This window comes from Muscardinus avellanarius, assembly GCF_963383645.1.
Source record: "Muscardinus avellanarius genome assembly, chromosome: 15".
NCBI lineage: Eukaryota > Metazoa > Chordata > Mammalia > Rodentia > Gliridae > Muscardinus > Muscardinus avellanarius.
In genome coordinates, this window is record NC_137801.1 from 77,852,174 (window position 1) to 77,876,075 (window position 23,902).

The 23,902-nt window shown below is 37.8% G+C and overlaps 1 protein-coding gene across 1 annotated transcript in view; it reads left to right on the forward strand.

Moving 5' to 3' along the window:
* Positions 1–23,902, forward strand: part of DNAH6 (dynein axonemal heavy chain 6) — a gene marked incomplete at both ends in the record, with an annotated part of 205,522 nt that overhangs the window by 104,804 nt on the left and 76,816 nt on the right. The window contains 12 exons of the mRNA XM_080711415.1: positions 1,625–2,180; positions 3,229–3,351; positions 7,168–7,350; positions 7,851–7,994; positions 12,147–12,368; positions 13,403–13,550; positions 16,688–16,845; positions 17,333–17,464; positions 19,365–19,536; positions 19,931–20,077; positions 20,817–20,890; positions 22,038–22,192. Of these exons, the coding sequence (XP_080567541.1) occupies positions 1,625–2,180; positions 3,229–3,351; positions 7,168–7,350; positions 7,851–7,994; positions 12,147–12,368; positions 13,403–13,550; positions 16,688–16,845; positions 17,333–17,464; positions 19,365–19,536; positions 19,931–20,077; positions 20,817–20,890; positions 22,038–22,192 (2,214 nt within the window). The remainder of the gene's footprint in view (positions 1–1,624; positions 2,181–3,228; positions 3,352–7,167; positions 7,351–7,850; positions 7,995–12,146; positions 12,369–13,402; positions 13,551–16,687; positions 16,846–17,332; positions 17,465–19,364; positions 19,537–19,930; positions 20,078–20,816; positions 20,891–22,037; positions 22,193–23,902) is intronic.

Genomic DNA, 23,902 nt, shown 5'->3' on the forward strand with positions numbered 1-23,902 from the left:
TTGGATTCCCAGCACATACATGTATACATACATACATAAATACATTATATATATGGTATATTATATGTATATGTTATATATATAATCTCTAACAAGCTAATGAAGTATCTTCTCTGTTGGTATTACTCTAATCACTATTTTTTTTTTCAAAATACTGATCAGGAGGCTGTGTATTATACAAATTAGCAGTTGGTTACAAGTTCCTGATCTAAGAAAAATTTCTAGCCTGAAAAAAAAAACAGGCTTGGAAATTAACATAAATATGATTGCCTTTACCCATTTCTTTTATTATTTGTTTTTCCAAGTTACAGGTATATATGGTCTTAAAAACAAAATAACTTCATCAACTAGTCTCATTCATTTTAAACTCTTATTTTGCTATTTCCTTTCTTATTTCTTAGTACCATTCTTATCCCATTTCTTCATTTTTTAGTTTTATATATTAATTTTACGTGCAACTATATAATTCACTTCTTCCCCTTCCATCCATCTGTTCTATATAGTTATACTGCAGTAGAGCTTGAGCTAAATAGCAGGGGTTTTGCAAAATGCATCTCTTCTACTTTTGTCTAGTATTTTTATCATATTAGGTCTTCACTTCATCTCAAGTGTATTTGTGTATACAGCATAAGGTAGAGGGGTGTGTGTGTGTGTGTGTGTGTGTGTGTGTGTGTGTGTTATTGAGGATGGAACCCAGGGGCCTTCTACCTCTGGGCTACATCCTCAGACCTATTTTATATTTTTATTTGGAAACAGGGTCTCACTAAATTGTTGAGAATCTCACTAAGCTGCTGAGGTTGGCTCCAAACCTGCAATCCTCCTGTCTCAGCCTCAAAGTACTGGGATTACAAGTGTGTGCTACCACACCTGGCTGCCCATGAGGTAGAGATTTATCTTCTTTGTTTCCCATAGAAACATTCTCCATAAAGTGAATCTGATAGAAACAGTCAACTTTTCCCTTCCTCCATTTTTTTTACCAGTACTAATTTTCTATTTTAATTCTCATCTTATTTTTCTGAGCATCCACATAATGTTACAAGTGTAGATAAATGCTTTTGAAAATTAAGTCAAAATATAAATATAATTTTTAAGCTGGGCATGGTGGCACACACTTGTTATCCCAGTACCTGGGAGGCTGAGACCAGAAGATCAAAGGTCTGTGGCCAACCTCAACTACTTAGTGAGGCCCTCTACAACTCAGTGAGACCCTGTTTCAAAATAAAGAGTTAAAAATAGGGCTGGGGGTGTAGCTTGGAGGTAGAATCCTCTGGGTTAATCCCTAGTACTGCAAAATAAGTAAATAAATAATAAATAAATAAAATTTTTAAATAACTTGATAAATTTATCACATTCTATATGTTTGGCACTATACCACATACTGTTAGCAGTACAGAAAAGAGATATATATTATTTATCCTCAAAAGATCCTATTATACTTAAGAACATTGGTCTACCGTACAGTAAACAAAATCATATATATATATCATAAAAATGATAGCTTTGGGTACAGCACAAAGGACAGACTAGTCCTATGCACATTCAGAAGAATCAGTTAAATGTAACAAATACAGGGGAAAATCAATGGCCAGTGGTTCCTAATTGATTTTATCTTTGTTTTTCTCAGTGGAATCATATCTGATCTTTTTCCTGGAGTTCATATTCCAGAACACGATTATGGTATTCTGCAGTCAACAATTGTGGATGTTATGAATGGACAGAACCTTCAGCCTGAGATGTGTATGGTGAAAAAAGTGATACAGCTCTATGAAACTATGCTTGTGAGGCATGGTGTCATGTTAGTAGGGCCAACAGGAGGCGGCAAGACCACAGTTTACCAAGTACTAGCAGAAACTTTAGGGAATTTGCAAAAACTTGGTATAGGCAATCCTTTTTATCAAGCAGTAAAAACATATGTTCTAAATCCTAAATCAATCACAATGGGTGAATTATATGGTGAAGTTAATAACATAACCCTGGAATGGAAAGATGGTTTGATGGCACTAAGTGTCCGAGCAGCTGTGAATGATACTTCAGAAGACCATAAATGGATCATCAGTGATGGGCCAGTGGATGCTCTTTGGATCGAAAATATGAATACGGTATTGGATGATAACAAGATGCTTTGTCTGGCCAACAGTGAGAGGATTAAACTCACACCTCATATCCACATGCTCTTTGAGGTAACTGTATGACTTACTGTGAAGTGAAACCATTCCGTAATTTAATAACCATCATTGTCGGGGGTGGTGGCGCACGCTTGTAATCCCCGCGTTTGGGAGGCAGAGACAGGAGGATCGCGCAGGTTCGAAGCCAGCCGCGCACACTGGCTTAGGAGACCCTGTTTCCAAATAAAAATATAAAAAAATAGGTCTGGGAGTGTAGCCCGGAGGTAGAAGGGCTTCAAGGAATCCCAGTACCACCAAAAAATAAATAAATAAATAACCATCATTAACTTTTTTCTTACACCTATGTATTATTTACTATCTGTGATAGTGTTTTGTTTATTTAACAAGTACATATTAAATTTTTCTTTTGTAATAGACTTTCAGTCCTGACAAAGTTTCTCAAATGCTTCTGTCCTTCTAAAACAGGAAATACAATAAATTCTGGCTTCCCAGTAATGGCTTTCTTTTGAAAGCAAATAATATATATCTATGTTATATATAATATATTATATAGTTTATATACTTTATAAATATATATTTTTAAAATGTATATACAATATATATATTTACATATAATTTATATAATTAACATATATGGTGTTCATATAATTTTAAAGCTTGTATGAAAATTGTTATATGAGTAAATTATGCTCCTGTGGTATGAATATTCCATGAGAGAATGGAAAAAGGATGTGGACCAAATGCAGCTATGGAACATTATGGAATATACCACCCAGGCGCTATTCCTTCCTCATGTACTGATTAAATGCCTACTATGTACTATGCATAGGCTAGTGTTGGGATACAAAAATGAGGAAAAAAATAAAAATAAAAAGGAAATGCCTATTTCTTCCCATAAGGATTTATCTTCCTACACACATGGGTTTTAATTTTTTATCTTAGGACTCCCAGTTCCTTCTGCATTCAAACTATTTACTCCTCCCCTACTCTCCTCCACATGAAGCCTTGTTGTGTTGAGTTAAACTTTAAAACTATGAATCATTAACATTGAAGTTGGAGGAATAAGCAAACGTTCTGTTAGCTGTTTTCTGTCCAACTTTAGGTGCAGGATCTAAAGGTCGCCTCCCCTGCAACAGTCAGTCGATGTGGAATGGTGTTTGTGGATCCTGAGGAACTGAAATGGATGCCTTATGTTAAAACTTGGATGAAGGGTATTTCTAAAAAAGTAAGTGCAACCAAATATCCCCCCAAGATCTCCATGAGTCAGGGATCGTGCTTCCCTAGGGCACACAAATGCCAGTAGATTATGACAACATTGTGCTTGATCAAGGGAATTCCATCATTTTATCTAGTCCTTCTCCCTAAGAACCCCTGGGTCTTCCAGGAATGTTTATATCCCACCCCCAAGTCTGACCTGTTATTTCAGCCTGGCAGGCTGCCCAGGCACTCTGATTCCTGCCTAGCTTCTCCCAAAATTGGTCACTATCAAGTACAAACACAAGACACTTCCTGGATCCCTAAAAATACAACCAGAGCAGGCTGACTCAAGAAGACTTTGCTGAAGGCTCAGAGGTAGTAAGAGGAATTCATAATGAAGACAAAGAATACTTAAATCCAGACACTAACTGGATTTCATATTTTAGGAGCCTCTAACACCTCTGACAGACAGAAAGGAATAAATCCTCCCAGCCTAATTGTAGGCGTAAGACCAAAGATACATTCTAATCTCAGAGGTACATTTACACCCAAAGTGAAGGAAAGTTTATACAAATAAAAAGCTTATTATCCATTGACTCAGTTCCATGCTATACTCTGAACTTACTCCATTCTAAAAGGAAACTCTTATTTGTTTAACAAGTTAGTTTCTCCTACTCCCAGGGATCCCTCTTCTCTGTCTCTCCTGCTGCAAAGATGAATCAGAAAATATTGTTTTCCTTGTTTTTTCAACATTTTAAAATATTACCGTCTAGTTTCAGAGTACCTTATTAAGGCAGTAATTCTCAGAATTGAAAATTTATCATGAATTACTGTGAAATTTTAAACACTTCCAAAGTCATTTTTTAAACTTACATATTTTATTATACTTAGATCCATTTAAGGTTTATAGAAAAATTTAACAGAAAGTACAGAAAACACTCATGTCCTCTCTTTCCCTCAAAGTCTACCCTATTATTAACATCTTACATTGATGTAGTGTTACAATTGGGGAAACAGCATTGATGCATTATTATCAATTAAAGTACATGGTTTACAAGTAGACTTCATACTTTCTTTTGTACAGTTATAAATAAATCTATCAGTAAAATGTGCAGGCCTTTGTGTGGATAGCTTTCACTCATTTGGGTAAATACCTAGGGGTGTAATTGCTAGACCAGATAGCATGTGGTTATCTTTGTAAGAAAGTGTCAGACTGGCTTCCAAAGTAGCTGTATTATTTTATATTTCCACTGACAATAGAGTTCCAGTTGCTCTCACATCCTTACCAGCATTTGAGATTGTCATCGTTTTGGATTTTATATAACCCACTAGGAATGGAGCAGCATTGTTGTTTTAAAATTCACTTTTCCTGATGACATGTAATTTGAGGATCTTCTTGTATGCTTGGAGCAAGACTGTCAGAGAAAGGGGGCGAATAGAGTGAAGGAGAGGGAGGAACAAATGGAGGGAGAATGGGAGGAGGTTGGTAAGGAGGGGAAAGGGAAAGACTGTCATTTTCTGATTGGAATGACTTTGCTCCTATGTCAAAAATAAGTTGACTGTGTGTGGGTCTGTTTCTGAACTTTCTCTCTGTTCTGTTGATCTACTTGGCTGTTCTTTTTCTAATATCATACTTTCTTTGATACTTTATCTGTAGTAAATCTAGAAATTGGGTAGTATCAAAACTCCAACTTAATTCTTCTTTGGTGTTGTGTTGGCCATTCTGGGTATTTTGCCTTTTCATATAAATTTAGAATCAGTTTGTTAATATCTACAAAGTAACTTGCTGGAATTTGGTTGAGATTCTGTTTAATTTATAGGTGAAATGTGGAGAAACATCTTCCGAGCTATGAATGTGGTATATCTCTCCATTTATTTAGGTCTTGTTTGGTTTTCTTCATCAGAATACTGTATTTTTCCTCTTATAGACATAGTACATGTTTTGTGGTATTTATAATTATTTTATTTTTGGGTGCTAATTTAACATAATTATATCATACTTTTTATTTTAAATTTCAGTTGCTCATTGCTGGTATGTAAGAAAGCAATTGACTTATATATATTAACCTTGTATCTTGCAACTTTGCTATAATTGTTTATTAGTTCAAGTTTTGTTTGGTCAACTGGGGGAAAATTTATAGAGACAATCATGACATCTGTGAACAAATAATTTTACTTCCTTTCTAATCTGTATGCCTTTTATTTCCTTTATTTGTCCTATTTTATTAGGTAGGATTTATAGTACAATGTTGAATTGGAGTGTTTAGGTAAAGGCCTGGAGCAAGGTAATTCATGTTAAGTAGCCATCCTAACAAATGTGAAGTAGTATTTCACTGTAGTTTTTATTTGTATTTCCTTAATGATTAGTTATATCATGATAATGATGAGTGAGATTCATGTGATTATTGGTCATATAAATCTCTCTGGAGATTCATTATCTATTTTAGTCTTTTACCTATTTCTAAATTGTATTGCTTGCTTTTATTGTTGCTAATTTTAGTATTTCTATTTGGAATATTAATATACCTTCAGATATAGCATTTGGAAATATTTTATCGCATTCTATCAGTAACTTTTAATTCTGTTTACATTGTCTTTTTTTTTTTTTGGTGGTGGTGGTGGTGTTGGTACTAGGGTTTCTGGTAGCCCTTCTACCTCTGGGCTACACTCCCAGACCTATTTTTACATTTTTATTTGGAAACAGGGTCTCCTAAGCCAGCGCACGCAGCTGGCTTCGAACCTGCACGATCCTCCTGTCTCTGCCTCCCAAGCGCGGGGATTACAAGCGTGCGCCACCACACCCGGCTACATTGTCAAAAATAACTTGACCATATATGGAAGAATTTATTTCTGGGGTTTTTATTTTATTCCACTGGTTTATATATCTACCTTTATAGTAGTACTACACTGTTTCAATTATTGTAGCTTTATAAGGTTTGAAATCAGAAAATGTACATCTTCTAGCTGTATTCTTTTTCTGAGACTGTTTTGGGTGTTTAGAGTTCATATTTCATGTTAGGATAGATTTTTTCTGAAAAAAAAATAAATGTATGATAAAAAAAAGAAGGAAAAACCATAGATGAGCAAATAAGGTGACCTAACTGAAGGGGATAGGAGGGGGAAGAGGAAAATTCTCTAATGTACATGATATACATTCACAAACATATCAAAGTCAATCACTAAGCCAACATGAAAAGAAATGAGAGGGAGAGAATGGGGTGGGAATTGGGTAAGGGCTAATTGGATGACTATGTGCATGTATGCCTCTACCATCTTGTACCCCATTAAGATGTATGATTACAATGCACCAATAAAAAAATTAAGTAATTAATTTTAAAAAGTAAAAATAAATAAAATAGAACTGGAGGTGTAGCTTTGCAGTAGAATGCCCTGGGCTCAATCCCCAGTGAGCATGTATACATGCAAAACAGGTGCTGAATTCATTTTTAAATCTTCAGAAATTATTTCTCCTACCTTACAGATATACTAAAATGTTTCTTTTGGTGTCTTGTATTTTTATTATTCTTAATTGTGAAAGATTATCAGTATAAAAGGATGTATGAAACATGTATTGGCAGTTTGTAAAATAAGTATAAAGTGAACACCTCTATACCAGTTACCAAACCAAGAAGTATAACATCCTCAGCTACCTAAAATTTCCACATCCTGCTGCCTAGTCATAGTTTTTCTTATATTTTTGTTCCATACTTTGTGATGCTTATCTCCTTTGTTCTAAAGGTTACTGGATACATTGAAATATATAGATTTTAACCAACCTCTTTCTAAACTTAGTCATATGGTTTATTTGCCTTGCTAAAGTATTACTTGTTTGCTGCATTTTCAGCTGAATGAGGAAACCCAAGAATATGTATTGAACCTTTTTCATCGTTATGTTGAGGAAGGCTTACATTTTATCAATAAAAAATGCACCCAAGCAATCCCACAAGTGGACATCAGCAAAGTCACTACACTCTGTTGCTTATTTGAGTCTCTGATACTTGGCAAAGACGGAGTTAACCTAGCAATGGTATAAAGGGTTTTCTTACTACTATGAACTTGGGAAAGAGATTACCACATTAATTCCTGGCAAATAAATAACTTTATATTTCCTGAGTTGGAATTACTTGATTTTCAAGTTAATATTCAGAGAACGAATGACTGATTTGATCCATAGAATCTCAAAGTTGGAAGGAATGTCAGAAAGCCAATAGTTCATTCCTCTACTCAAACTTCAATTCCCTCACAGTCTACAACATATTCCCAATACAACATATTCTCAATCTGTGTACATTCACGCATGCATTTTAAAAAGCTATAGTAGACCATTTAAAGATAAGTTTAAGCTACTTTTTCTACATATGCCTTTCTATTAATTTTTTCATCAGTATTCCATTATGGAGATAAGAACTGCCATTTTGTGAACCACTGAACAAAATGAGTGATTCCAAATTTTAAGGGCTTTAGACTTCACGACTTGGGATTTTTCTTATGATTATGTATAAAATATTATAACTGTTTTTTTTTCAGGAGCAAATGAAGCTGAACACTGTGCTATGTCAGACTTTTGTGTTCTGTTATTTATGGTCTTTGGGCGGAAACCTAAATGAAAACTATTGGGATTCTTTTGATACATTTATTAGAACACAATTTGATGATAATCCTGATGCCAGGGTAAGAACAAAATAAATTTAACATCATAATTTTGAATCACTGAAGTTAAATTTTAAGATTAAAACTTAAGAGATTTAAAGTTTTAATCTTAAAACTTAATCTTAACTTTTTTTTTTTTTGGTACTTTGGGTGGAGCCCAGGGGCTTTTCTACCTCTGGGCTATACTCCCAGACCTGTTTTTATACTTTATTTGGAAACAGGGTCTCACTAAGTTGCTGAGAGCCTCACTAAGTAGCTGAGGCTGGCTTCGAACCCGTGCGATCCTCCTGTCTCAGCCTCCCAAGCACTGGGATTACAAGACCGGCTAAAACTTAATCTTAACTTTAAGACACTTAGTTCTACTATAAAATAAATTATTCACTAATATTTTTAAATTATTCGTTATTTTCAGCCATAGATAATATTTGTTGTATTTTTAAATTTTTAGGAGTCATTTCCCAACCATATAAAGAAAGTAAAGTGTAGAGTATATAATAACTCTCTGCTGCAGATGAATATCAAATGCTAATTTGTAGCCGAGCACGATGGTGCACACTTTGTAATCCCAGCATTCGAGAGGCTGAGACAGGAAGATCACGGTTTGAGGACAGCTTCAGCTACTTAGTGAGGCCCTTTGCAACTCACCGAGACCCTGTTTCAAAATAAAGAATAGAAAATAGGGCTGGGAGTGTAGCTCAGAGGTAGAATACCCCTGGGTTCCATCCTCAGTATTTCAAAAAAAATGCTAATTTGTAAACTTATTTTACTAGTTTTTAGACTTGTACTTACTGTACAGTATTTTGTAAATTACATGAGATAATCAACACTATATAAAATAGAATTTTAATAGATTTTGTAAAATTATATACTAATGTAAATTTTCTTAGCACATTTAAGGTAGGCTAAGCTTAGCTATCATGTTCAGTAGGTGTGTTAAAAACATTTTCAACTTATATTTTCAATTTACAATGGCAATTAGTATATATAATATATATATATATATATATATGTATATATATATATATATATATAAATTTTTCTAGTTCTTTGGGCTGAGAGGAACTAGAAACAACACCTTGACAGATATGTGTATACCTACTATGCTACTTTCTAAGTACTATTCTCCATTTAAGGAAACCTGGAATCCTGTCTCAATTAAGGGCCTTATAACCATACAGTCCTAGCCAAATCTTATAATAGAGTATTATAGTCCCTACTCACCTCCCTACAGCCAATGAAACTCTCTTAAATTCAATGAGTTTCATCTTCTAAGTACATTTTGAATCAACACTATATTTGGAGATACTAGCCAGTGCAATAAGGCAAAAAATAAAACATATAAACTTAGGAAAGGAAGAAGTAAACCCATCATTATTTTCAGGAAATAATACTGAATATATAGAAAATCTGGAGTAATCTACAAACAAACTATTAGATTTAATAAGTAATTTAACAAAGCTATTGGTTATGAGGTCCAAAAAAGATTAACAAATAAAAATTTAAAGCAGTATCATTTGCAATAGTAACACAATATCAAATACTTAGAAATTAATAAAAGATAAAAATCTTCACTGAGAACTACAAAAGTTTGCTGAGAAAAACCTTAAAATATCTAAATAAATGCAAATATATGCTTATCTGTGGGTTAGAGAATATACATTATTATTAATGTCAGTTTTCCCAGTGTATTCTGAAGATTCAAGGCAGTTTCAATCCCAACACCTTAACTGACTTTTTTATAGAAACTAACAATCTTATTCTAAAATGAATACAAAAGTGTAAAAGACCTTTCATAACCAAGATAATTTTTTAAATAACACAAATTTGGAAGATTTAAAGACTTTAGGAATTCAAGATAAGGGTCTGGGAGGGGGTATAGCTCAGTGGAAGAGTGCTTACCGAGCATGCACAAGCTCGGTAAGGTTTGATCCCCATGATTGACAAAAAAAAAAAGAATTCAAGACAATAAAACAACAGTCATGTTGATGGACACCTGCATTGGTTCCACATTTTGGCTATTACAAATTGTGCTGCTATGAACATAGGTATGCATATGTTACTGTAGTTCTCTGATTTCAACCCCTTTGGAAAAATACCTAGGAGTGGTAGAGCTGGATCGTATGGTGGATCTATTCCCCGTTTTCTAAGGAATCTCCACACTGATCTCCATAGCGGCTGAACTAGTTTGCCCTCCCACCAACAGTGTAAAAGAGTTCCTCTTTCCCCACATCCTCGCCAGCATTTGTTGTTATTTTATTTCTTTATGCTTGCCACTCTGAGATTGGGGTTAGATGGAATCACAGCGTAGAATGGATTACAAAATTATGGGAAATACACACAATGGAATTCTATTCAGCTATAAAGAAGAACAAAATCATGACATTTGCAAGAAGATGGAAATATCTGGAGAACATTATGTTAAGCGAGATCAGCCAAGCACAGAAAGAGAAGGGACATATGTTTTCTCTAATATGCCCAAACTAGGGAGCATTAGGAATACCAGAGGGACTCCAGATAATGGAGGGGAAACCTCAGCAAAGCTAGAATGGAAAGATAAGGGAGGAAGAAGGCTGAGGTAGATTAATGGAGGAGCAACATCCAAATATGTGTAAAAGTATGAATATAGCATGGTTAACCTGGACACTCATTGTTGGGAGGGGGAAGGGTATGGGGTGGGGAAGAGGGCACCAAGCACAGTTTAAATTTATACTATTTTCAATATGTTCCACTTATAAATAAAAGTAAAAAAAACAACAAAATAAAATTAAAAACAACATTCGTAAAGAGAATGTACCATTTACAAGAAGATAGACAAATATATTAGTGATTACCTCAGAGAAGGATGCAAATATGGCCAGTATTAATGAGGAAGGCAAAGAAAGGACATTTTCAAAGTGCTGCACACATTCTGTCTCTTGACCCAGGTATAAATGTATACACCAATACTTACATATATAAAAGCTCTTTGCACCAGACTCCTAAAATCTGGCAAAAGGTGTTATGGTCTACCTCAAAAGATTTTTTAATAAAAATAGAGTGAATTGCATGTCACAAGGATAAATATAGATTTTGTAAATACACATTTACGTGTTTACTAGGTCACCATGTAAAATCAATTTCTAGTCCAAGCAGCACTACACTGTACAACTGGCTGATGAACCTTCTGGAACGCAATCCTATTATGTCACTCACCTGCTTAGAGTTCTTAACTCCTCCTCCAAGTTCATTGATAAGCTTTTCATAAACAGGCCCCTGTCTGTATTCATACTGTGCTCTAATGGTTCCCAGCATGCACCACATTATCCATGTCTTCAGCCTTCCTCTCCTTTATTTTTAACCTGAACCCTGACCCCTTCCTCCCCATCTCTGTCCCGTGCTTTCTTTGCTCAACTGACTCCTGGTTCTTCAAGTCTGAGATTTAGCATCACTGCCCTGGAAGCTCTCCTGAATCTCAACCACCACTGTAACCCTCCTCCCCTAAATAAGCCGTCTCTCACTTGTCACTGTAATATAATGCAATGGAGCCCTTATTTTCCCTCAGATGTTAACCAAAGTCCTTTTGTCTCCCATGTGGATTAACTGTGTCATTGATGACAGAAGCTGGGTCTCATTCCTCACTTGTCCCCAGCCCAAAGATCAGTACTTGCCATGAAGTAAACACCCAAATGTTGAATTAAATTTAAAATGCTATATAATTCTAATATAGGCTTTTATTTTTTTTATTTTTTTATTTTTTTGGTGGTACTGGAGGTGGAACCCAGAGGGTCTCTACCTGCGGGCTATACTCCCAGACCTTTTTTAAATATATTTTATTTGGAAACAGGGTCTCACGAAGTTGCTAAGAGCCTCACTAAGTAGCTGAGGCTGGCTTCGAACCCGTGTGATCCTCCTGTCTCAGCCTCCCAGGCACAGGGATTACAAGCGTGCGCCACCACGCCCGGCTAATATAGGATTTTAATATAATTAGTATATCAGATTTTTTTTCACACACTGAATGGTTGGGTTTGAAGGATTCACCTCTGGTATTTAAACAACTACTTCTCTACAAAAGGAAAAGGAAATACAAAGCCATCCATGTTCTTTGACTGCCTTGGTTTCTATTTAATGTATCCATTGCTATGTGTCCATATTGCCAGTTGTCTATTGAAAATGGTGATTAATTTTATACTTTAGCTTCCCAGTTCTGGTGATCTGTGGAGTATTCATGTGGACTTTGACACAAAAAGGCTGGATCCCTGGGAACGAATTATACCGACCTTCAAGTACAGCCGAGATGTTCCATTTTTTGAGATGCTTGTTCCCACAACTGACACAGTGCGCTTTGGTTACCTAATGGAAAAACTACTGGCAGTCAAGCATTCGGTCTTGTTTACTGGAATAACTGGAGTTGGCAAGGTAGGAAACTACATCAACTAAGTTCTATAAAAAAATAAGGGCATGGTGAACTTAGACTTGTCAGCACAAGAACTAATGCGTTATTTCTTAGGGAAAATTTTTTTAAATTTTTATCACTTTTTCAGGAAGAATGTAACTGTGCTTAATGTATTTTGACCCTGACCCTGGGAATTATTCCAAAGTTTCCCAGTTTCTATGTAAATATTTGGGTTGATAGTCTATACACCAGAGGATCTTATATACCAATGTTTGTGTTTAGGAGCTTTTATATTATATTCCTTCATATGTTAGAGGCTACCACTACACTGGTTAGGTGGGAATTAACCAGAATAATTTGTGTCCTCAAAGACTATTTATAAAGCTTAGTCTGTCCTCTCTTGACTTTTTCCTTCTATCTGATAGCAAGTGTTATTTTAATGTTTTTGGAAAAGTATAGTAAACAGAAAATACTGATTATGAGCTGCTTGGAGGATTCAACACAAAAAGGGATTTACTGTTTTCCCTTGAAATTATGTCTAAAAGAAGCTTGGATCTTTTTGATTCTCTCATTATCAAATTAACCAAGATGGATTTTGGTAGAAAGCTAAAATAAAATTTTTGATGAAATAGAGATTATTAGAATATTCCTTTGGTTCTAATAATAAATATAGCTAGCCGGGCGTGGTGGCGCACGCTTGTAATCCCTGCGCTTGGGAGGCAGAGACAGAAGGATCGCACTGGTTCGAAGCCAGCCCCGCTGGCTTAAGAGACCCTGTTTCCAAAAATAAAAAAGTATAAAATAGGTCTGAGAGTGTAGCCAAGGGGTAGAAGGGCTTCCAGGAACCCCAGTAACACCAAATTAAATAAATAAATAAATAAATAAATAAATAAATAAATAAAGCTAAAGATAATAATCAGTAAGAGGATAGCTGAAATTTTAGTAGGTATTTATTCTCTCTTATTTTTTTCTTATTTGGTATACTGTATTATTACTGATATAGGCTATTAAATTATATTGAATGTGAAATCAATTAACACGTTTTTTACACTTAAAGTCTGTTATTGCAAAAGGATTGCTAAACAGAATTCAAGAATCAGCTGGCTATGTCCCTGTTTACCTGAATTTTTCTGCCCAAACATCGTCTGCACGGACACAAGAGATCATTGAGTCAAAATTGGAAAGAAAAAGAAAAAATATTCTAGGTAAGAATTATCATTTTAGTGGGTTCCACACAAATAAATGATTAAGCCAATGAATTGCATAAACAGTGCATGCACTAAAACGAAGATCTGATACTTTTTGGCTTAATTTATTTGTAAAAGTGTGTCTTGGCTCAATCTGTGTTGCTATAAAGAAAGGGGGCTGACTTAGTTCACAGTTGTGGAGGTCCAAGAACATGGTGCCCACATCGGCTTCTGGCGAGAGCCTCGTGGTGGACAGCATCACAAGGGGAAGGAGTGCATGGGAAAGAGGGAGTGAGCTGGGAAGGCCAAACTCGCCCTCAGGGTAACCATTCCAGCCCCTGAGAGCAAGAACGCACTGCCACAAGCAAAGCATGAATCCCTCTTCATGGCCCCAGCTCTTCTCAATAACGCTTCATTGGAGAGAAAACCTCAATATGAGATTTGGTGAATTCAGACGAGATTTGAGTCATCGCAAATCGCTTGTGTTAGTGATATTTTTTCTTGTGCTAGACTTCTCAGTATCTTACTGTTAACAAGCAAATCATTCATTCTTTCACCACCTTCAACCCGGGACATCTTCAAGCACTGCCTCTTCATGGCTCTCCCTTCCTTCTCTGCCTCTTCATGGCTCTTCCTCCCTTCTCCCAGGCTCTTCAAACTTGAATTAATTCCCATTTGCGCAAAACCAACAATCCTCTTTTCATTTGGCATGTCGAGTTTCTGACAGTAGTGGAGAATAAGCACGAAATGATTTTTTTATTTTCCCTTCATTTAGTACTTGCAGCCAGGTTTTGGTGTCTTCCTTACCCTTATTAATTGCTTAGGTTAATTACTAAAATAAAACACATATGAGCTTTCAATTATTTCCTTACTAATTCCTTATTTTTTACTACTTGCCTAGTAATTACTTAGTAATTAATAAGCCTCCCTTATTAATTACTAAAACAAATTTCTGGTTCCTTACAGACATGTGGAGCTAATGTAAAAATTTATTTACATACTTATTTACTTATTTATTGTGGTATTGGGGATTGAGCCCAGAGGCATTATATTTCCATAATCTATAATCCCAGCCCTGTTTTTTTATTTTTCTTTTGAAACAGGGTCTCACTAGGTTGATGAGAGTCTCATTACTTTCTGAGTCTGTCCTCGAACCTGCAGTCCTCCTGTGTCAGCCTAAGAACTGGAATTACAGGCATGTGCCACCATGTCCACCTCTGAAAACCTAACTTGAATCCCACCCTCTCCTGTCTTAATCAGGCTGTGGCTCCAGGTACTGAAGTGGAGGGGATATGGGCTGCTCTTTGCCCTGGGCACATACATACTCTTCCTGTAGGAGGCTCTGATGTTTTGGAATGGAAGAAGGGAAGAACAAGTGTCCTCTCCCTAGCTGACATTTAGATGGGCCTCTGTGTATGGTCACTGCTTCTCAGGCTGGTGCTGAATTACTGCCCATACTGTCTGGAGGCAGACCTTCAGGGGCAAGCTCTTGTGAAGGACTCCTAGAAGAGTTTTTCTCAAGTCTATTGTCAGCCTCCCCATTGGAAGTTTCCCCGAGGTTGAGGATTAGGGTATCAGCAGCCTCCACTTAGTTCCATCCTCCAGAAGCACATCCTCCAGCCTCTTGTTGCTGCGGTCCACTCACCCCACACATTGGCCTCCTGGTGAGGTACCAGCCAGAGCTCAGGCTCATTGTTTCCGCTGTACATTGTTCAAAGGCCCTGCTATGCCAAACAAGGGCTTCCAGTTCCCTCACAGCCTCCGCTATGTTCCCTTTTTCCCACTCAGCAAGACACAGGTACCAGTCTATTTTCTGGTGCAGGCTCCAAATCTTATAAATTGCTCCCCTTAGGTCTTTTCCCCAACTTTGGTCATAGTATTTGGCTTTTAGAAGATGAAGAAGATGGAGTGAGCCCCATATTTGCGTCCATTACTTGGAATTACTCCCATAATTAATCCCAACCGCAGGGATGTAACTATTTGTCTATGAGTCTCAAGTGCTGGGTTTCAGGACAGGTGGAGTCACCTCCTGGGCTTAAGTTACTACCTTTTATGCTGTTAAGTGTGTATATTGGTTTTCTTTAAATGTGGTGTTGTACAGTTCCACTGTCCTAGATTTTCCTCCAACTGGCTGGGATGATTTTGAATATTGAATTCGTTTTCCCTGGAAGGGTGGTGAGATGGCATTTATGAAAAGAAATCTCTAGCATTCTTCACCCATTTCCAGGCCACACAGTTGATAAGGACAGTTAGGTACATTGGGGTTGCAAAAGGTCCAGACCTCAGACCTGTATTTGTGAATGTGCATCATGCGAGCTCTGAGAGTGAGGGTGAGGGACCACCTGACATGACGATGTGGACATCTTAGCCAGGTCCACATCTCCCTTCAGGAACCTGAACGGGGCCAGAGGACTCTCTGCTAGGCTCCTTCTCACTCATGAGAGAGGAACTGAGCCAATTATGGATCTCGGGGTGTCACTGAGTCCAAAGCCATCCCTAAGCTTTTGTCTTAGTCCATTTTCTATTGCTACGACAGAATACCTGAGACTGAGTACTTTATAAAGAAAGAGGTTTCTTTAGTGCAAAGTCCTGGAAACAAGTCCAGGACAGGATGCTGACAGCCTGCTCTGCCTCTGGTGAGGGCCTCAGATGGCTTCAGTTGATGGCCAAAAGCAGAAAAGCAAGCAAGCACATGCAGAGGACAGCAAAGGTTGCCAAACTTCTGGAATATCTAACTCGTTCCCATGAGAAAAACAGTAATCCATTCCTGAGGGATCATGACCCCAGATGTCTCTAAAAGGCTCCACCATCTCTCAACACCATCACTGAAAGGACCAAGCCTCAACCTGAGTTTTGGCGGGGACAAGCCACGCATTCAAACCATACGAGCTTTCCTCTACATTTCTCTTTTTTAAATTTTTTTTTTTTTTTTACTATTTTTGTTGGTGCACTGTAGTCATACATCTTAATGGAGTGCAAGATGGTAGAGGCATGCATGCACACATCACTCCTTGTCCTCCCCACTATGTTCCTTCCCCTCCCTCCCTCCTTCCCATGTTTGGCTTAGTGACTGACTTTGATATATTTGTGGATGTGCATCGTATACATGAAGGGCAAATCATAACTCTTAAGTCGAACCCATTTTATTTCCCCAGGAGCACCAGGAAACAAACGAGTTGTGATTTTTGTCGATGATTTAAACATGCCCAGACTGGATCGCTATGGCTCTCAGCCTCCCATTGAATTACTTCGGCAGTATCAGGATTTTGGTGGATTTTATGACAGAAATAAACTCTTTTGGAAAGACATACAGGTTACTTTACGTTTTACATTTCTTTGTGTGTTCAAATTTAAATGACAAGGAAAGGTGGTATATTACTTTTCTAGGACTGCCATAACCAAGTGCCATAGACTGAGTGGCTTAAACAATCTAAGTTTCTCATTATTCTGAAGGCTAGAAGTCCAAGATTAAGGTGTCAGCAAAGACAGTTTCTTGCAAAGCCTCTTTCCTTGGCTTGAAGATGAATATCTTCTCCCTATGTCTTTACATGAGTGTATCAGTCTGTCCTCCATGGTTAACAACACAGCACCACACACTGGGTAAATGATAAAGAAAAGAGAGGTTTTCTTGGCTCATGGATCTTATCCAAGGGAAAAGTCTGCATCTGGCAATAGCATTCCCCCTGGCAGAGCAGGCGAGTCCCTCAAAAAAAAAGTTGGTTCTGAGTCCTGCCGTTGGGAAGGGCCGATCTCGTCTGTCTCTCTGCTGGGTGACCCCGAGTGGATTTCTTTCCATGCAGGATGTAACAATCGCAGCAGCGTGTGCACCTCCAGGTGGGGGCCGCAACCCCGTGACACCCCGCTTCATCCGACACTTCAGCATGCTATGCCTCCCGATGCCCTCAGAGCACAGTCTGAAACATATCTTTCAGGTGAGTGTGGATCTAAAGCTAGACAAGAGAAGGAAAAGAAAACACAGAGAGGCCCGTTGTGTTTCCAAGGAGTCCATCCATCTCTTTCCTGAGCAGAAAGCAGAGAGCCATGAGTACCTGGATAGTACCAGCAGTTACTTACGTCACTGCTTTCTGTGTCTCTGGGTCCCAGGCATTATTTTAGGAGTGGAGAAAGACTGTCCAAACATGACCTCTACCCTTAGGGAAGTTGTGTCTTGGGCCCTTGCCCCTTAGCACTCTGCCCTCAGATTTTAGCAGAACTCCTCCTTTTCTCAGCCTGCATTTCTGTGTGCATCAGACCTGACCTCCAGGTGTGTGTGTCCACTCGCACAAGGCACAGCACTTAATGCTCCAGGATCTCAGGTTCAACACAGTTCAAATAGAACTTTTTGACTGGAATGCTTCTACTTAAAATACTGGCCATGTGGAGAATATTAAACTCATGTTGGGGGTCCCAGAAGGAGAATACCTCAAAAGGTTAAAAAAATCCTTATAATAAACTGCTGGAATTAATGTTCAGCAAGATGGCCACTGAAAACAAATACTTTGGTTTGTTTCAAAATATCTCATACATGGGACCAAATCTAGAGTCAATAAGAATCAACCCACCAGCATTAATATGCATTCTGGTGGCCTTCTCCCATGAGTAACTCCAGGTTTAATGGTGATGAGAACTTATCTATTAAAAACTATAATGGTTACCAGACATGGTGACAAACACCTGTAATCCCAGTACTTAAGAGGCTGAGAGAGGATGATTGCAGGTTTGAGGACAGCCTCAGTAAGTAGTGAGACTCCCATAAACCCAGTGAGACCCTATTTGAAAACAAAAATCATATGGATGGGGGTGCAGAATGCCCTTAGGTTCAATCCCCAGTATGACAAAAAAAAAAAACTGTAATGGTGTTCTAAAGCAACTGAAAGTGGGGGGGCCCGCTTGTATGTATACATTCAAATTGGGGCAAGTTATATCTGAGATCATAGGGTGACTTATTTAGATTGGTTGGTCAGGGAAGGTCTCTCTGGAGAGATGACCTGAAACAGGAAGGATAAGAAAGTGCTGCTGAGCTGAAAGCTATGTGAGGTAGGTCCTGGGGGAGGGGCTGGAGGGAGGACAGTGGGGTGTGGCGGCCATGTTGTGGGACATGGGGAGCAATGGGTAGGGAGGCGTAAGGAGGGGATGAGGGAGGGTGGACATCAGGGGCACAATGACAGGATTTGCATGGTTAACAAGAGTGAAGAAAAGAAGCGAGAGGCCAATGAGAGAAGGAAGGAGTGAAGAAGCCCAGATGGGAATCAGTGAGAGCCACAATGTGGTGGTGTCAGAGGAAACAGAAGGAGGCAGGCAGACGCAAGAAATGTACTCAACATTGATTACGGGGAACAGAGACCAGAAAGTGTCAGAATAGACTTCTGAGCTCCTGAGGTGAAGATAAAGGGTGGGGGAGTTGAGTTCATTGTCATAAGTTACACTTTAAATATATGTAAAGGTGAAAATCTATGGGATAGTTGTTCATTTACCCATAAAAATCTGAGCAAGGGCTTCATATGATTTCCAGATGAGTTTGTGTTCTCCATAAAGACCTCCTGGACCCACAGTGAGCAGAGGTTTAAATTACTGGGGAGTAAGTTGCTGGTAGATTTGCAGGCCAGCTACAAAGGCTACCAGTCATCCCAAGCAATCACAGAAGGCAGAATGACCCCATTCTTAGAAACATATTCTGAAACAAACAGAAGAGCTTTGACACTCAGATATCTTTGAGTTGGAACATGATTTTCTAGTTATTGTTAGAAAGAGATCAGATCCAAAGCACTTGAAAGATAAATATTTCTTGTAAAAAAAAATGTAACCCCTCTCACATTACATTTCTGGTTCTAGGCCATCCTAAATGGCTTCCTCAGTGACTTCCCACCAGCTGTAAAGCAGAGTGCATCAAGCATCGTGGAAGCTTCAGTGGAGATCTACAACAGAATGAGTGTTGATCTCCTGCCAACTCCAGCCAAGTCCCATTATGTGTTTAACTTGAGGGACTTGTCCAAATGTGTGCAAGGTACTGTACTGAATCTCATTCTTTGGGGGCCATTCCCACTGGTCCCCAGACCTCTCAGGAGAATCGTGTGTGCCCAAGTGTCTGTGACTCACCTGAAAATCCCCTCGCACCTCCTGTTTGAGTCACCCTGCACCAAACCCCACGCTGAACACTTCACAGCTTTTTCAAACCACCAACATCCCTCATCAAGAAAGCAAGGAGACAATGTTCTCATCACATAAGGTGTCCCAGTTTTGCTTTTACAAAATGAGGTCACCATTATCTATGTACACCCACTGGGGAAAGACTCACTCAGCTAATGTGGGGGTGACGTTGGATTTGCAAATTTTCAAGTTAACAAAACTATTATGAGGAATTCCACAAACGTCGACTTTTCTCTTTTCTCTAAAAACAGGTATCCTCCAGTGTGATCCAGGAACAATAAGAGAAGAAATTCAGATATTTAGACTCTTTTGCCACGAATGTCAAAGAGTCTTTCATGATCGTTTGATTAATAATGAAGATAAGCACTACTTCCATGCTATTTTGACAGAAATGGCCAGTAAATATAAATCTTTCTTTCGCCATAAATTTTTTTGCAGAAAAGCAATTTGGGTTGTACAAAAGAAAATTAAGATGGGTTTATGAATGTTATTCATTCATGGGCAAAAGTAGCTTTAGTAGCTCGAATACATAAAACTACTATGAAATAATTTTTATTGAAATTCAGGAAGGGGCGATATTTTTAATTTGGTATAATTTTAAGTCAGGGGGTGAGGAAAGTAGGAGAAAGAGAATTTTATCTGTTAAGAAACCAAGATAATTTAAAAATACTTTGAGTTGTTTTGTTTGTTTTATTTTGCAATACTAACATTGAACCCTGGGCTTCATACATGCTGGGCAAGTGCTCTCCCACTGAGCTACATCTCCAGCCCTTGTCCTTTTCTTTTGACAGAGTCTCTCTCACTAAGTTTCCCAAGCTGGCAGTGGAAATTTCAATTCTCCTGTCTCAGCTTCCTGATAGGGAGATTACAGATGTGTGCCACCACACACAGCTCAAAAGTACTTATTTATTCAGTATCCAACATTTATTATTTTTAAAAAGTCTTTAAGATTTATTAAATAATCCTAGTTTTAAACCTGGGAAATGATCAACCAAACTAAAGTGGCATGGTGTTCACAAGGCTTTCAATTTTTATTTATATTAAGACTTTCAGTATAGTAACCGCTATTTATTCTATCTTTACAATACTGCATTTAAGTTTATTATCATATTAAAATTTGTTTTTACTTTTTAACAGACAAACATTTTGGTATTGCAATTGGCCTGGAATATTTTTTAAATAAGCCCATCATATTTGGAGATTTTATTAAGGCAAGTATGCTGTATTAACTTGAGTACATTTGATGATTATAAAGCATTTACTATTTTATAATTCAGATTCAGATTCCACAATACCTTACATTTGTGAAAAAAATTAAGTATCTAGGCCAAATGTGTGAAAACTAAGGTCCTTATGGGTCATATTCACCTTCTTCATATTTTTGTAAACAAAGTTTTATCAGAACACAGCAACACCTACTCATTTGTGAGTATAGTATACAGCATTTATACAATTGCTTTTGCAGGACAAAAGCAGAGTGTAGTAACAGCGGCAGAAACAGGCAAAGCCTAAAATGTTTACTATGCAGCCCTTTACAGAAAACGTTTGTGACCCCAATCCAGTTACAGTCAGCTTGGTAATAGTTTGAATCAGAGAGCCATCAGCTAATTCAATTTGGAAGAAAGCAGAGAGGCTTTGTCTGTTCATTCAGAACTAGAATCCCTTACAGAACCCCTGCTTCAATGCTCTCAGTGATGGGAAGCCAACAAACCTGCCATCTTCATTACAGAGTAACTCCGACTAGTAGAAAATTTCCCCTTGTATTTAATTTCCTTCATATTTATAAGCTTCTCAAGTCTACCCTGACTCCAGATAATATCTATACACGGGGCAGATTTCACTGTCTGGGCCTGCCTAGAATTAACTCTCCACCTAACCACCTCACTCACATTGCCAGATAGCCACTGTGTTTTACTTTGTTTTGGCTCTTGCTTGGGTTACACATTCCCAGTGTCTCCGAGAGGGCAGGGGCTGTGTCTGTGTGCTCACTCTAAATCCCCAGCTTCCGAGACAGAGCGAGATACATAGCACACTCCTAATCAATGCTGATTCAATGATAAACAAGCTTACCTTTACACTATTGTACCTATACTACAATACCTTTTCAACAAATTAGCTTTTCTGATGTCAACAGCCTAAGAGCAGAAATATAAAATCAAAGTGTGGGATTGTGAAAAAATTAAAGCCCTATGCACCCTATTTTAAGCTCCTATATGAATTTTTCCCAAAGATAATTAAAATTATAGTGTACTGCTTGCAGAAATTAAGTGAAATGGATTTCCTAGGTTATGCATGTCATGTGTATTTATAAATCAGAATTGATCCAACTTGGTTCTTCTATCATAAATCATCTTATAGTTCGGAGCAGAAAAGAGCGATCGGATTTATGATGATTTGCCAGACATGGAGAAAATTGCAAATGTTCTGCAGGACTATCTTGATGATTATAACCTCATAAACCCTAAAGAAGTGAAGTTAGTGTTCTTCCAGGATGCCATAGAACATGTTTCAAGGTATAGTGTTAAAAAGTGCTCAATTATTCATTGATTTTTGTTCTTGCGGGTCTGGAAATGGAACCCAGGGCCAATCAACCTCTGAGCTACACCCCCTCCCCCATTTTTTTATTTTTTACTTTGAAACAGGGTCTCACTAAGTTTCATAGGGCCTCACTAAGTAGCTGAGGCTGTCCTTGAACCACAATCCTCCATGCTCAGCCTCCCGGATGCTGGGATTACAAGCGTGAGCCATCACACCCGGCAATTTTACTTATTTTGCATTAAAAGTAAAAATTAAGTTGTATAAAACTCTTTTAAATACATACTCTATGGAGTAAAGTCTTTTGGCAATTCTCAATATAGTTTAAATAACTTTAATATACTTAAAGCAAATATGGCATGAACTTTCTATGGAATCCCAGGGTTGTTATTTTTGCTAAATACTAATAGATTGTTTTTATTTGTTTTTATATGTCCTGTCTCATCACAAAAAGGATCTGAGGTGGTCTGCAGATATATATATATATATATATATATATATATATATATATATATATACACACACACACACACACACACACATATACACTATAACAAGGCTAATTACATGCATGCCTGAGGAAAGAGGGAGTTCAAGATCATAGCAAAACAAATAGAACCCTGATCATGCATTCTATCTGCTATGAACACCCTCTGAGGAATGTCTCGGACACACGGACATCCAGCCTGAATATCTGCCGTCCTTGGAGCACACACTATTTTATGAAATGATTCATATCAAGTTGGACAATTTTAAATACTAAAATGACCCTTCCAAAACAAGTCAACATCTACTTAATGTGATTTAGAATATTGGTTCTGTCCTATGGAGCAATAATTATAATGGCACTTGTATAAAACCATGACTTTATTTAACTGTCACAGTATCATAATCTTTTTGCAAATAAGGCTCAGATCATGTTCAAGTGGTCTAGTATTAAGCAACTTCATATCATCATTATCTCTTATGTTTCTAGGATTTTTTTTTCTTGAAATCTCTATTGCAGTTACACTCAGACAACAGCTTTTTTATGGTGTCTGAGCTGCCTGCATGGTGGTCCCAAGCTCTGAAGGGAAGTGCTCCAAGACAGAAAGCTGGGCAGAAGCTAAATGGCCTTTGTTACTTAGCCTTAGAAATCATATAAGATCGGTTCTGTCATACTCTTTTAGTCCAAGCATCCACGACAGGGGAGATGGGTATGTTGGCAACATGCCTATGGTCGCAGAAACTCAGGAGGCTGAGGTAGGAGCATCGAAAGTTCCAGGTCAGTCTGAGAAACTTAGTGAGACATCCTGATCCTGTCTCAAATTGAAAAAGGGGGCTGGGGATGTAGCTCTGTGATAGAGGAGCCTTCAGTTAGATCCCCAGGATAGAAGGAGGAGATGAAGGAGGGGGGAAGGAAGAAGGAAGAAGAAAAATAATAGACAAACCCCAGGTTCACAGCAAGAAACAGAGAGCTTGTGATGGGCTTGAAGAGCCCACTTTTTTTTTCAAATTGCCTATTCACATATTTTAAAATAATTTCCATGCTACTCTTACCTTTATCTTCTCTAGGCAAATTTATCCCACATCTTTCATATGGACCATTAGAACGTACTGCCAGCCTTCAACATACTGAGTGCTCTATAATTTTTCAATGTTCCATTTAAAAGCTTGTCCCCAGATTTGATATTATATTCTGTGGGATA